The sequence below is a fragment of the Megachile rotundata genome, chromosome 12, assembly GCF_050947335.1.
Source record: "Megachile rotundata isolate GNS110a chromosome 12, iyMegRotu1, whole genome shotgun sequence".
In the NCBI taxonomy this organism is placed as follows: domain Eukaryota; kingdom Metazoa; phylum Arthropoda; class Insecta; order Hymenoptera; family Megachilidae; genus Megachile; species Megachile rotundata.
The window spans coordinates 5,233,094-5,245,325 of record NC_134994.1 but is presented as its reverse complement, the minus strand read 5'-3'; the positions used below and the strand labels follow the sequence as shown (position 1 = coordinate 5,245,325).

Sequence of the window (12,232 nt, the reverse complement as noted above, 5' to 3'; positions counted from 1 at the left end):
TCTACCAAGACCTTTCCTTTTCCGTTAATCAAAAACGAATCGGGAACTTGACCAACTACACCACTATTGCGACCTGGGAATCTCTCTGTTGATTCTTCGTGCATCCAATCATTGATTACTACCACGTGATTTGCTAAATCATAATGATAAGGACGATTACACTCGAGGGCATTTGATAGATGTGAATTCTTCAAAATTTCAGGAGTTTCGTAATTTCTTTCGTTAACTGGTGGCACACCACTAACTCCAGGAGCATAGCCGACCACTGGGATTCGCTTACATGATCCATATTTGGCTAGAACTGAAGTATGAAACACCCATAAAATGCTATTTCAAATATGAATAATATGCTTTTCAGCAACTGAGTGACATATGTACATTACTACCGAAGTACATTTCGCAAAATAATTTCATTAAACTATACTGACAAAAGTAGTTTGTAATCCTTCGGAACACCGATTTGAACTTTGTACAATTATAGTAGACATCAAACAATAATTTTTTAAAATTATATCTCTATCATACAAATCTTCATAATACGAAAGAATTAACTTCGGAAAATTTGTGTAATTTCTATTTAACTGCTTTAGAATAAACTGAGATTAAAAATGAATTGTAACAAATGTATTATAAATTGGAGACGCTTGAAATATATCCAAATTTTTCCTCCTCCTCTTGTCCCTTTTATGTTTTTATCAGAAAATAATTATTAAATATAAAACGACTGTTTATACCATTTTTATTAGTATAATATTGATTTCTAAAAAAAATATTTACTGAAAGTACTAATATTTACAAAATAATTATTTTGTTTTCACAATTTCATTATAATTTTGTAGGACTTTTTGATTACTTTACTGTTTGTGTTTGTTTAAAATCGATTGATAGTAATTAAAATTATTTTGTAACAAAATGTATATAGCGTGTGTTTAAATTAATACCATGTGCCAACTTTGCTGAAACCTTATACAGTTTCCTGTAATTATACCACGCATGAATCCGTTTCATACCCTAAAAATTATGACCCTTCATGAAATCAAATTACGTGATTCGGTATTATTTTAATAGTTAACACATTTAATGTCGTTGACACCGTAATCTGGGACACCGTAACATAATGTAATGGAATAAGTAATAAAAAAAGGGAAGAGGATATTTTAGAATAACTATTGTGTAAACGATGTAAAATTAGAAATCCAAAATTTAAAATTGGAAATTACCTATTCGTATCTCCAAAAATTATGAATTCTCTCTACCTTATACGTGTCCATTCACACTGTTGTATTGAAAACGTTAATACGTTTAATGTCACTACGGAAACGCTGTATATAGCATTATACTTTGTTGTCAATTTAACCGCATCACTAAACATTTTATGTAAATAATATAATACATTATTGATACTGTATAAAATCAGAAGATATTTCTATCTCTTGGTTAATCGATTATGTTACTCTATAGAAGATGCCCATTACCGTGCTCGCAACATGCAATATTTTATAAAATGATTAATCGTCTATCGCTTTCTTTATTTTATTAAGCATTATATGTCAGTATAACACAACTTGATCAGCTAATTTATGACAATTTGTAATACTTTTATTTATTTCAGGGTGATAGTAGTTCTCCCTTGATTTACAATAACGTACAAATTGGCATTGCTGCTTGTATGCAACTGCGATGTGCACCCGGTTCGATTGACGTCTACACTATGGTGTTGCCGTTCGTACCTTGGATACAGTCGATATCGGGACCGATTACGACCATTGAGATTAACGGATCAAACCCCATAAATCATGTAAACATATGGATTTTGTTATCACTCACAATGTTGACGCTTTTGTCATATTCCTACTAGCTATCGTATTAATTTTGCGGAAAATGAAATAAAATTTTCAGTTTAACTTATAATCGTTATATACCCTTATTATGATAATCCGTTTACATACGTTGGACAATTAAAACATGTATGTGTATATTAATTCGGCATTGTAATGGAAGGTATAATTTACTTTCTTAGTTGAATAATAATGCAAACGAAATATAATTTTATAGATGATCAAAGAATACTCAAAACGCAATAGAAAAAATTTTTGTAATCAGATCTTATCATGAGTAGATATCAAATTATCTTGGAGATTGAAAATGACACATTGCGGAAGTAACTTGCTAAACGTTTTACCACTCTGAAACATAGTTTTGCTGAAGAACAAATAATATAATTTTCGATCAGACCAGAAAGTAAGTACGCAAAGGATCGACATTATTCATCGATCATTCTTCTACTAGAGCATCAGTTATTATCTTTTACGTTACTTTTGATCTTACTCTGATCACTTCTTTATATATTACAGTTCTAAATGAAATTCTCAAATCCGTGTTCATGTAGAGCAATACATCATTGCCTGATTTTGACCTATAAGTAGTTACAAGCGCATATTAAAATTTAAAATATTATTTAAAATTAACAATTAATATTCGAACACAGTGAAATATCAATGCATCTCATTATTTACATTCAAGTGTACAGGGAGACAACGTACTGAAGGAATCTAGAACGCGGAGAAATAAAACACATTTTAAAAAAAAGTGCTATGAGAAGGCAAATCTGTCTTGAGCAAATATAAAATATTGTTAATATTTAAACTTTCTCTTGTTTGTATCACATCCATTGTTTCATATTCATGCTTCAGTACTCGTGTAAATAGATACGTACGTATATGAAAGGAACGTTCTGGAATTATTCATGAAACCTCACATAAGTGATACTGACATTAATCGCGTTTAATTTCGGACGCTAATCAATTTCGTTATTAATTTTCAGTTTCTACCATCATGCGTTCGCTGGCCCTCCTTTTATGTGTAATTTCTGTAGTCAATTGTGAGTTTATTAAATATTTTTCACTCGAATTGTCTCAATAACGAAAAACTTACCAGTTGTTAATTGAAGATTAATGCTTTACATTATTAGTGACAATTTATCTGACGTACATTATTTTTTATGTAGGTATGAATCGAGATTGTCGCTTTTATAGTGCAAAAAACACGTATCCCTTTTTAGCGAGAATAATGTCCGGTAAAGACCTAATATGTGGTGGGAGCATCATTAATAACCGGTATATACTTACAAGTGAATTTTGCATTTTTGGGTGAGTAATTTAATAGAAAAAGATGTGCGTTCCTTAACGTTATATTTTTGAACTTAAATATTTGGACAGTTAGTAATAAGTCCGCTTGCAGATTCCGAACGAAACTCTACCTCCCGCCCCTTCATTCTTCCTTGCCACTACCATTCCCTTCTAGTCCAACCGCCAAAAGCGAGTTTAAAAAGTCGACATCATACAAAGTGTTCAAAAAATTTTACGTTCTTACAGATTGTAACTATGTTACAGAAATCTACTGCATTTTGTATTTTAATTATCTCACGTTACAATGAATTAGTCACACAGTTATGCACATATTAACATATTATAATTTTGTCTGATAGATCAAATCGTACTATATTATTTTACAGTCGAGAACCTGAAGATTTGTTAGTTGTTGTTGGAACCGATTCTGAATTGTATTGTGGCGTTACACATTTAGTAGAAGAAGTTCAGTGGGATTTCATGTACACGCGACACCTCGTAAGCGCCATCGCTTTATTACGCGTAGTCGAAGACATTAAATTCAGCAGTGCAATTCAACCGATTACACTTTCATCCAGTACTAATTTTCCTGTAGGAAAAACGGCTACTGTAATTGGGTGGGACGCAGATATGTGTATGGTAAGTAATTTTAAAAAGTAACGCAATCGACAAGCAAACGAAAGTTGCCATGGTCATGCTACTTAAGGAAGATTTTATTATCGTAAAAATCAGTATGCTACCTTAAAGAGGTGCTTTTCCGAAGTTATAAAGTGACTTTTTATCTTACCATTTTACTAGAATGAAGGCATATAAAATTATTTTTTATTCTTATTTACTCTCGCTCTTAGCAGTGAAGAAAGAGAACAATTTTGTCGACCCGTGACCTAAATCGTACCAATAAAATTGGTCTTGTTATTAATAACTCGCAATTGTCAAGAAATTAATAAATTTATTATATATTTCGTCTAGGCCGGAGAAAAGGAGCTGGAAATCATACCGCAAGAAAACTGTACTGAGCTATACACAATATGTATTTGGGATAAAATAGACCCATTGTTTAGCGTCCCCTGTTATGTAAGTAATATAACATTTATGATATAAAATGACATAATTAAAAATCACAAGTTCTAAACTATGATTTGAATATTATCTACTTTTATCTCCAAAAATTACAAATCTTGTTCACCGTACTACTTGTACATTTTTATTTCTGTATTAAACAAATTACTACACGGAATACGACTATGAAAGCACTGTATATGTAATATGTATAATGCATAGTAATCGCGACTATTTTATATTTCAACTCATTCTAGCCACTTAAAAGTTTGCTTAATTAATACGATATAATATTATATCACGTATTATATGTAGCAATTATACTATTGAATCCCCGTTATAGTCCCAACCACATACAATATTTAATAATTGCATATTTATTTTGTTAGAGCATTACACATCAGTCTAACACGATTTAATTAGCATATTTACCTGAATTTATAATGTTTTTATTTGTTTCAGCGTTTGCTTGGCAATCCCTTGACTTTGAATTCCATACAAATTGGAATTATTAGTGATAATACAACATGTTCTTTTTCTCGCAACTCTTACACTATGGTAGGACTGCATATAGATTGGATAAAAGAGAATGCAGGACGCATTACAGTCTCTGCTGGAAATCAAGTGTACCCAAATACATGGATTGTATTGTCGCATGCAATATTGATGCTTCTGTCATATTCATATTCGCGATTGTAAAAATGTTCTATGTTATCAACGTTTATCCTGCTGATCTATTTATACGCCTTGGACACATACAATTTGTAGAGATGAACTTATTCAGCTATATCCATCAGTGATTGTGGTAAAAGGTATAATTTATTTTCATAATTGAAAAATGTATCTGATAGTACTTCGATTAAAGTTAAATGTATTAATTTTGATACGAGAGGGCCTCATGCATTAAAAAATAGTGTTTATTAGAATAGTATAAAGTTTAAAAGATGAAAATAAGTTATGTCGAAACTTAATCGGAATTTTCTAAAAGTATATTTCTGAACATATACTTATTCAATTATATTCAGACTTAAATGGACAATAAAATTGAATTAAATTATGAGTCAGAAGTTTTTAAAATGTATAATGTATTTGTTGAAAGTGATTGTTATTAGCAAAAAAACTAAATTTATGGATCTTTTAATGTTAGTTGTTAATAAACTATAAAATAATTTAATAATTTTTGAATACATCAACATAAGAAACGAAACATACATGTTTGTTACATATTACAAGAATACAAATAAATTACAACAGTAAAAACAGAATTATCTCAACATGTAGTCCTTATTTTCCCTCAAAGAGAAATGTTTTATTTTCAAGCAACGAATAGATTTTATAAAATGTGGTGTAAAAATTCCTCCAATGTAAATGTGAAGAAATTACCACAGATCAAACATCTTTCCAATATCTGCTATTGACAGTTTCTCTTCTTCTCGTTTCCTCCTTCCTTCCTCCTGTTTACTTTCTTCGCTGTGTTTCCATTCGTCCGAATCGTCTTTCCTGTCGCTTTTCCCACCTCTGTGTTTGTAATGAGGGTTGATACTCGGTATGAAATGGCCACATCTTGGAAAATTCTTTGGAACTGGTGGTAAATCACTTTGTTCTCCAACTTTGAAAACCATTTCCATGCCGGCATTGTGATGATAAATAAAATGACAGTGGAACAACCAATATCCTTCATCATAAAAAGATACCAATTAATTTATTTATAATCATATGTAACGTGCTTTGTAATCTTTGCACAATATAGCAAACAAAGTCAAAGCGAGTTCGAATTATTCAAGATGGAATGTTTATGGTTATTAATTTTCATAGAAGTAGCTTCCAATCAGAAGTATACATACCTGGGTTATTCGCACGGAATCTGATTACCGCGTATCCGTTATTTGGGAGAGCAATAGTATCTTTGCCTGCAGGATTATCATATTTTCTGTTTAAATTAGTCTTACTATCCAGCTTCTTCACATAATCTAGAGTTATTGCGTTCTGAGGTGAATAAGGACCTAATGGTTGGCCCATACTTAGAACACGAAATGAATGACCGTGCAAGTGGAAAGGATGAATTAGCCCATTTACATTCGCTGCAATTATAATATCAGAAATTAATCGTTAAGATAACAAGGAATATCATATAATCCAATTTTCTTGTAAAATTTGGATATTTCGAAATTTGGGAGTTTAAATTTTCTATAAATGTAGGAATTTTTAATTTTGTAATATGAACATTTTGATCTTTACTCATTAGGGGATTTGGAAGATTTAAGAATTTGAGAATTTATAAGTTTGGTGACGTGATAATTCAAACTTGTGAAACTTTGTAAAGTTAAGAATTGTCAGTTAGTGTAAAAGTTTATAAATTTGATAATCTAAAAATCTAAAATATAGAAATTCTGGAATTTAGATATTTAAAAGTTTAGAATTTTGAAAATTTCAAAATTTATCGTAAGAGGAATGATTAATTACATATTATTGCAGTACACTGCATTTTATTTCACTACTCACATACGTCAATTAATATCACTTCTACTACAGCGTTCAACGGTATTTTCCGCACGTGCGTGCAAGTACAATTGCCCTGACAACCTCGTGGCAAATTATCAGAGTCGCAAAACTGATTCGAAGGTAGATCATCAAACTGTGAAAGTGGTGGTACTGGTGGAAAAGAAAATTGAATATTGTCCATAGTTCCCATAACAATGGAGTTTGGTCCTGGAACTGTATCAAGAAAAGAAAACATTAGTACGAATAATGTAACAAAGTATAATTATAGCATATATTGCATTGTAACTTTAATATTGTTTGAGTGTTAAAGACTCACTTAAAAAGGTTTTGTACGTGTTAGGCCGATAAAAGGTGCTGGGTGTAGCAATACGAAAGCCAATTGGCATGTACAACTTCATATCTGGTTCTTCTTCTTCAATTCTAGGGTTTGTACCCCATGCGTGCGTTAAGTTGCTTATGCATACTGCATTCCGATTCGATCCGTTGCAAGGAGTGTCCACTGGATTTAAAACCTATTGTTACAACAAACGTTTATATTTTTGGTCGATATCATAGTTTCGCGATGAATAATTTGGTTTATCAATTATAGAAAAATGTTTTCATTAGTGTCCATTGTTCAAAATATTTTTAAATTACGATATGACAAGCATTTAAACACATATTTGTGCTAATGTCATTATTTCACGAGTGTTAAAACGATACAAAAAATATTGTTTGTATGCAGGTTGTGTAACGTGAACGGATATATACAGTGTGTCCCGCTTAAGTTGTCATGTAAATTAATTTCGTGATGAAACGACAATGATTTTAGGACGAATTTTTTGTCTAATTTATGTCTTGAAACGATGTGAAAATCAAAATTTATGAAGAAAACTATATATGAAAATAATGTAGACGTTCGATTTATCCGAGTCAGCCTTTATATTGCTAAAAGTTAATTTTTTCTGCACAAATGTAATAAGATATGAATATCAAACTTGTTACTAAATAATTGTTGCCGCGGTGCTACAAAATGATCTGAAAAAAATACTTATTTAAAAAATGGCTCCGTTAATAAAAATGGAACAATCTTTCATATTTCTTGACATAATATGAAAAGCGCCTTTTATCAGCAATACATTTGGCTTGGCTATCACAGCATTACGTACATATGAATACTGTCAACTATGTATCTCTCGATCATATGTCTCTACTTCTAATTTTATTACGAGATATTAATCACTTATTTTATTCTCTACCTCGATTAAATGAAAAGAAATGCTAACGCGAGCTTGCATTACTGTTTTTTGAAATATATTTTTTAATAACGAATTATTATGGGAAATAACTATCGATATTTGCATGGTTCACTACAAGTGGACACCCCGTATATGTACATAAACGACAATAAAAATAAAGAAACACATACTACTTTTCCGGAGATGGCACCATAAGAAGGCTGTGGTGTTTTTGGTTCTGTAGGTGCATCTATGTACTGTAATAAGGCTAATTGTTGAATACCTCTGTTCTTGCATTGACTTAATCCACGAAGCTGTATCCAATAAGCACCAGGCTTTTGATTAGTATGTAGAATAAAATCATACCGCTCGGCTACGGAAAAAAAATATGCAACTTTTGTAGAACAGATTTCTGACGTAAAAATATGGATCTTAGAATACTAAAGTATAAATTATAGATCAATACGTAATTTCACTAATTGTAAGAGAGTTCTATCGGTATGAAATTTTTTGTAAGTATATCGTAAATTTCCATTAAATGTTTGTTTTATATTATGAACACTTATTGTTAAATACTCTGAATTTCGTAATTGAAAACCACGGAGGTACAAAATTAAAAGTGTTAATATCACCCATCTCTCAACACTTTAACCAAGTAATTTTAGGAAATATATTTAAAAGTATATTAAATTTCATAAAACTCTGAGAATTCCTTTACCAATACAATTCCCTTAAAATCTGAATGACATTCCTATCATTTTGAAAAATGATAGATGATCTGTGTACTGTTCAAGTTTTTTTTGTTCCGAGTATCTTTGGTTTACCTGGTAATGAGACAATGGAATCCACAGTAACAGGTTCCATAGATTGTCCATCCGATGCGATGGCGATCATTTTGTGGCCCTCGATTGTCCATTCGCCTGGGCAAGTGGCACAAAATGAATTGACTAAACGGAAACGGTAACGTTTATTTGCTTCTACAGTTATGACTTCGAAAGCACCACCCCCACCGGTAGAATTATTGTTCTGTAACATAAATAAAATATTAGTTACGATCCATATGAACCATAAAAGATTTAATTTACATCTCAACTCTTTCTATTATAATATTGTCATAGCAAACTTCTTTTTACATTTAATTCTTTTAATTCCAATACTATTATGGTATATGACATTCTGAAAATTCCAATTGATATTTATCATAGAATTATCAATCTTCAGATTATAATTGGTCTTGACGCATACATGACACAAACCGTCAAAGCATAAAAATTCCATTTTCATTTCTTGTACTACAATTTGATTTTTATTTCATATAACAAAGACGTTGCTTTGATTTTTTGACTGGTAGTATAAGTACGGTGCGCGTCTGATAATGAATCAATAGGATCAATATTGTTTCCAGCTGCCAAATGATCAGACACGAGTAGTGTTTGATATCATATACATTTACCAAAACTTTTCCTTTCCCATTGATCAAAAACGAATCGGGAGCTTGACCAACTACACCACTATTGCGACCTGGCATTCTCTCTGTTGATTCTTCATGCATCCAGTCAGTAATTACTACCACGTGATTTGCTAAATCGTAATCGTATCGATACGCATGGGGATCTCGTTCTATTGTATGCCTTACAATAAAACTACCGAAAACACCGTCCATCTTGTTTAATCCCGTATGAGCATGCCAGAAATGAGTGCCGCCATTTTGCACAGGAAACTGATATCTGGAAAAAATACAATATCCAACAACATAAATAGAGTGTTTAAATGTAAGTAATTTCTACTGTATTGCTTGATGAAAGACACTTAAGTATATGTGACAAATATAAAAATCAAGTATAAAAAGTACAAAATGCTTAAAACGTGCTGGATAAAATATTTTTCAGCGGTCATCTAAAAGAAAATAAGTATCTGCATAATACGAATGGATATTTGTATTTACTATTGTATTTAATTATATTTATAAACGTTCAGTTATTACTTTCGTCGTAATGTCGCTTACCTAAAGGTTTTACCGTACAAAATGGAACATTGGGTTAGATCGGGTACACCATCGTAGTATTGTGTTCCTTTTTGATAAACGCCATGCCAATGTACCGTCACTGCATCTTCTTTAATTTTGTTCACAACGTCAATCACCACATAATCATTTATACAAACTTGTATACTCGGTCCTGGTAACATTCGGTTTACAACTAAAGCCATACGCTCCACTCCGTTGCCAGTTATGCATTGACAATTGGGACACAATGTATTTGTGATATTAGGGGTGCAAAAATTGCATGCTCTAAAAAAAATGAAGGGCAAAATGTTTGTATAACCGGTAATACAAACAAATTAGTAATAAAACATTTAATAAAATAAGGCTTTACAAAAAGATACAATTTACGTATGTGTATGTGTTGTTTGTTTGTACATTTATACAGAAGGTACTTATATATTTCATACCAAACGTTTCTTTTGTGCGTTTTGAAAATTTTTAACATTTTATACAAAACGATGACTGTGTAGATTTGGAGAACATTTTATAAAAATTTGAAACAAATGACAAACTAGGCCTTTCTGTACTGTACTCCAATACGTTCTTATTGAGAATGTTGCGAATAATCTGTTCATCTAACAAAGATATACTGTTGTACGTATAAAAATTTGTGCTTCTTCTTGTAATGGAATTTCATACTTGTTAATTACATATGTTGGTTCTATTGAACATTCTATATACAAATTTCATTTGCATTTATGTATTCGTATTTGGAATGACTGTCTTTAGAAGCGGTCATAAAGGTACTACGCTTATGTATAAATTATAGTACTTTTAAATTGAACGTTTTTCATGTACATGATACTTACTGCCCGCTGACGGGATAACGTTCAAGCACGAATTTGTAATAACAAGTTTTTGGTTTCTGCCCAACATGACAGGGACGATTACACTCGAGGGCATTTGATAAATGTGAATTCTTCAAAATTTCAGGAGTTTCGCAATTTTTTTCGTTAACTGGTGGCATACCACTAACTCCAGGAGCATAGCCGACCACTGGTGTTCGCTTACATGATCCATATTTGGCTAGAACTGAAGTATGAAACACTTATGAAATGCTATTTCAAATATTAACAATATGCTTTTCAGCAACTAAATGATATATCACAACTGCAGTATATTTCGCGAAATAATTACATTAAACTATGCTGACAAAAGTAGTTTGTAATCCTTCGGAATAGCGATTTGAACTTTGTACAATTATAGAAGACATCAAACAATAATTTCTTAAAATTATAACTCTAGCGTACAAATCTTCATAATACGAAAGAATTAACTTTGGAAAATTCGTATAATTTCTATTTAACTGGTTTAGAATAAACTGAGATTAAAAATGTATTATAATGGGTTAATTATACATTTATTAATCCATGGAGTTTTAAGTTGGTGACGCTTGGAATATACTCAAAATTTTCTTCCTTCTTTTTACCCCTTTTATGTTTTTATCAGAAAATAATTATTAAATATAAAATGACCATTTATATCATTTTTGTTAGTATAATATTGATTTTTAAATAAAATATTTACTGAAAGTACTAATATTTACGAAATAATTATTTTATTTTCACAATTTCATTATAACTTTATAAGACTTCTTGATTACTTTACTTTTTGTATTTGTTCAAAATCGATTAATAATAATTAAAATTATTTTTTAATAAACTGTATATAACATGTGTTTAAATTAATACCTTTTGCTGACTGTATTGAAACTGTATACATAAATATTGATTAAAAGTACTTTTTTATCGACTTTTACTTTTATACCGAATTCATTGCAAAAATAAATTGTTACTTATATTAATCTAAACAATCATTACATAATAAAAAATAAAGCATAACTAAATAATAAATATTGTTGTACAGTTTAATATATTGCGTTAATAGAACAAAATATTTATTGGAATTTAAAGTAATAATTTCTTAAACATCTTATTTGACTTTATAGTAGCACAATATTTGTCTTTCTATTGTACAAAAATTTTGTTTTCAACTAAAACGAAAAATATTATCGTAATATATGCCATACAAAAGAAAACATATTTCTTTATCAAATTTTATGTCGATTTGACAAGAAATTACTGTGAAAAATCACACACCAATAAATGTAAGCACGGAGCATAAGGCAGTTTTCCGAATGATACTCATCACTGTCACAAATACAAACAGCACTACATTTCATTTTAATTTTCTTCCTATATATAATACCACCATTGTTTGGACATTTTTTTCATTAAATACATAACTGCTCGAGAAGAAATTGTAAACTACGTCTTATTATT

At 30.6% G+C, this 12,232-nt stretch overlaps 2 protein-coding genes and 1 long non-coding RNA gene across 3 annotated transcripts; 2 read left to right on the top strand and 1 right to left on the bottom strand.

Moving 5' to 3' along the window:
- Positions 1-2,092: 2,092 nt before the first annotated feature.
- LOC143265501 (uncharacterized) lies at positions 2,093-3,133 on the top strand. The gene is made up of 3 exons (XR_013040118.1): positions 2,093-2,241; positions 2,825-2,881; positions 3,008-3,133. It is a non-coding gene; the product is annotated as an uncharacterized LOC143265501 (long non-coding RNA).
- Positions 3,134-3,482: 349 nt separating this feature from the next.
- Positions 3,483-5,332, top strand: LOC100881629 (chymotrypsin-2). The gene is made up of 3 exons (XM_012284607.2): positions 3,483-3,767; positions 4,098-4,202; positions 4,650-5,332. The coding sequence occupies exons 1-3, from the start codon at positions 3,609-3,611 to the stop codon at positions 4,884-4,886; spliced, it is 501 nt and encodes a 166-aa protein (XP_012139997.2). The 5' UTR covers positions 3,483-3,608; the 3' UTR covers positions 4,887-5,332.
- Positions 5,333-5,355: 23 nt separating this feature from the next.
- On the bottom strand, positions 5,356-11,020 carry LOC100881736 (uncharacterized). Its single transcript, XM_012284450.2, has 9 exons — positions 10,760-11,020; positions 9,912-10,196; positions 9,360-9,633; positions 8,731-8,932; positions 8,098-8,279; positions 7,006-7,201; positions 6,690-6,902; positions 6,032-6,268; positions 5,356-5,862 (listed from the first exon to the last, which is right to left on the bottom strand). Exons 1-9 carry the CDS (start codon positions 10,915-10,917, stop codon positions 5,567-5,569), a joined length of 2,043 nt encoding a protein of 680 aa, XP_012139840.2. The 5' UTR covers positions 10,918-11,020; the 3' UTR covers positions 5,356-5,566.
- Between the last annotated feature and the right edge of the window lie 1,212 nt (positions 11,021-12,232).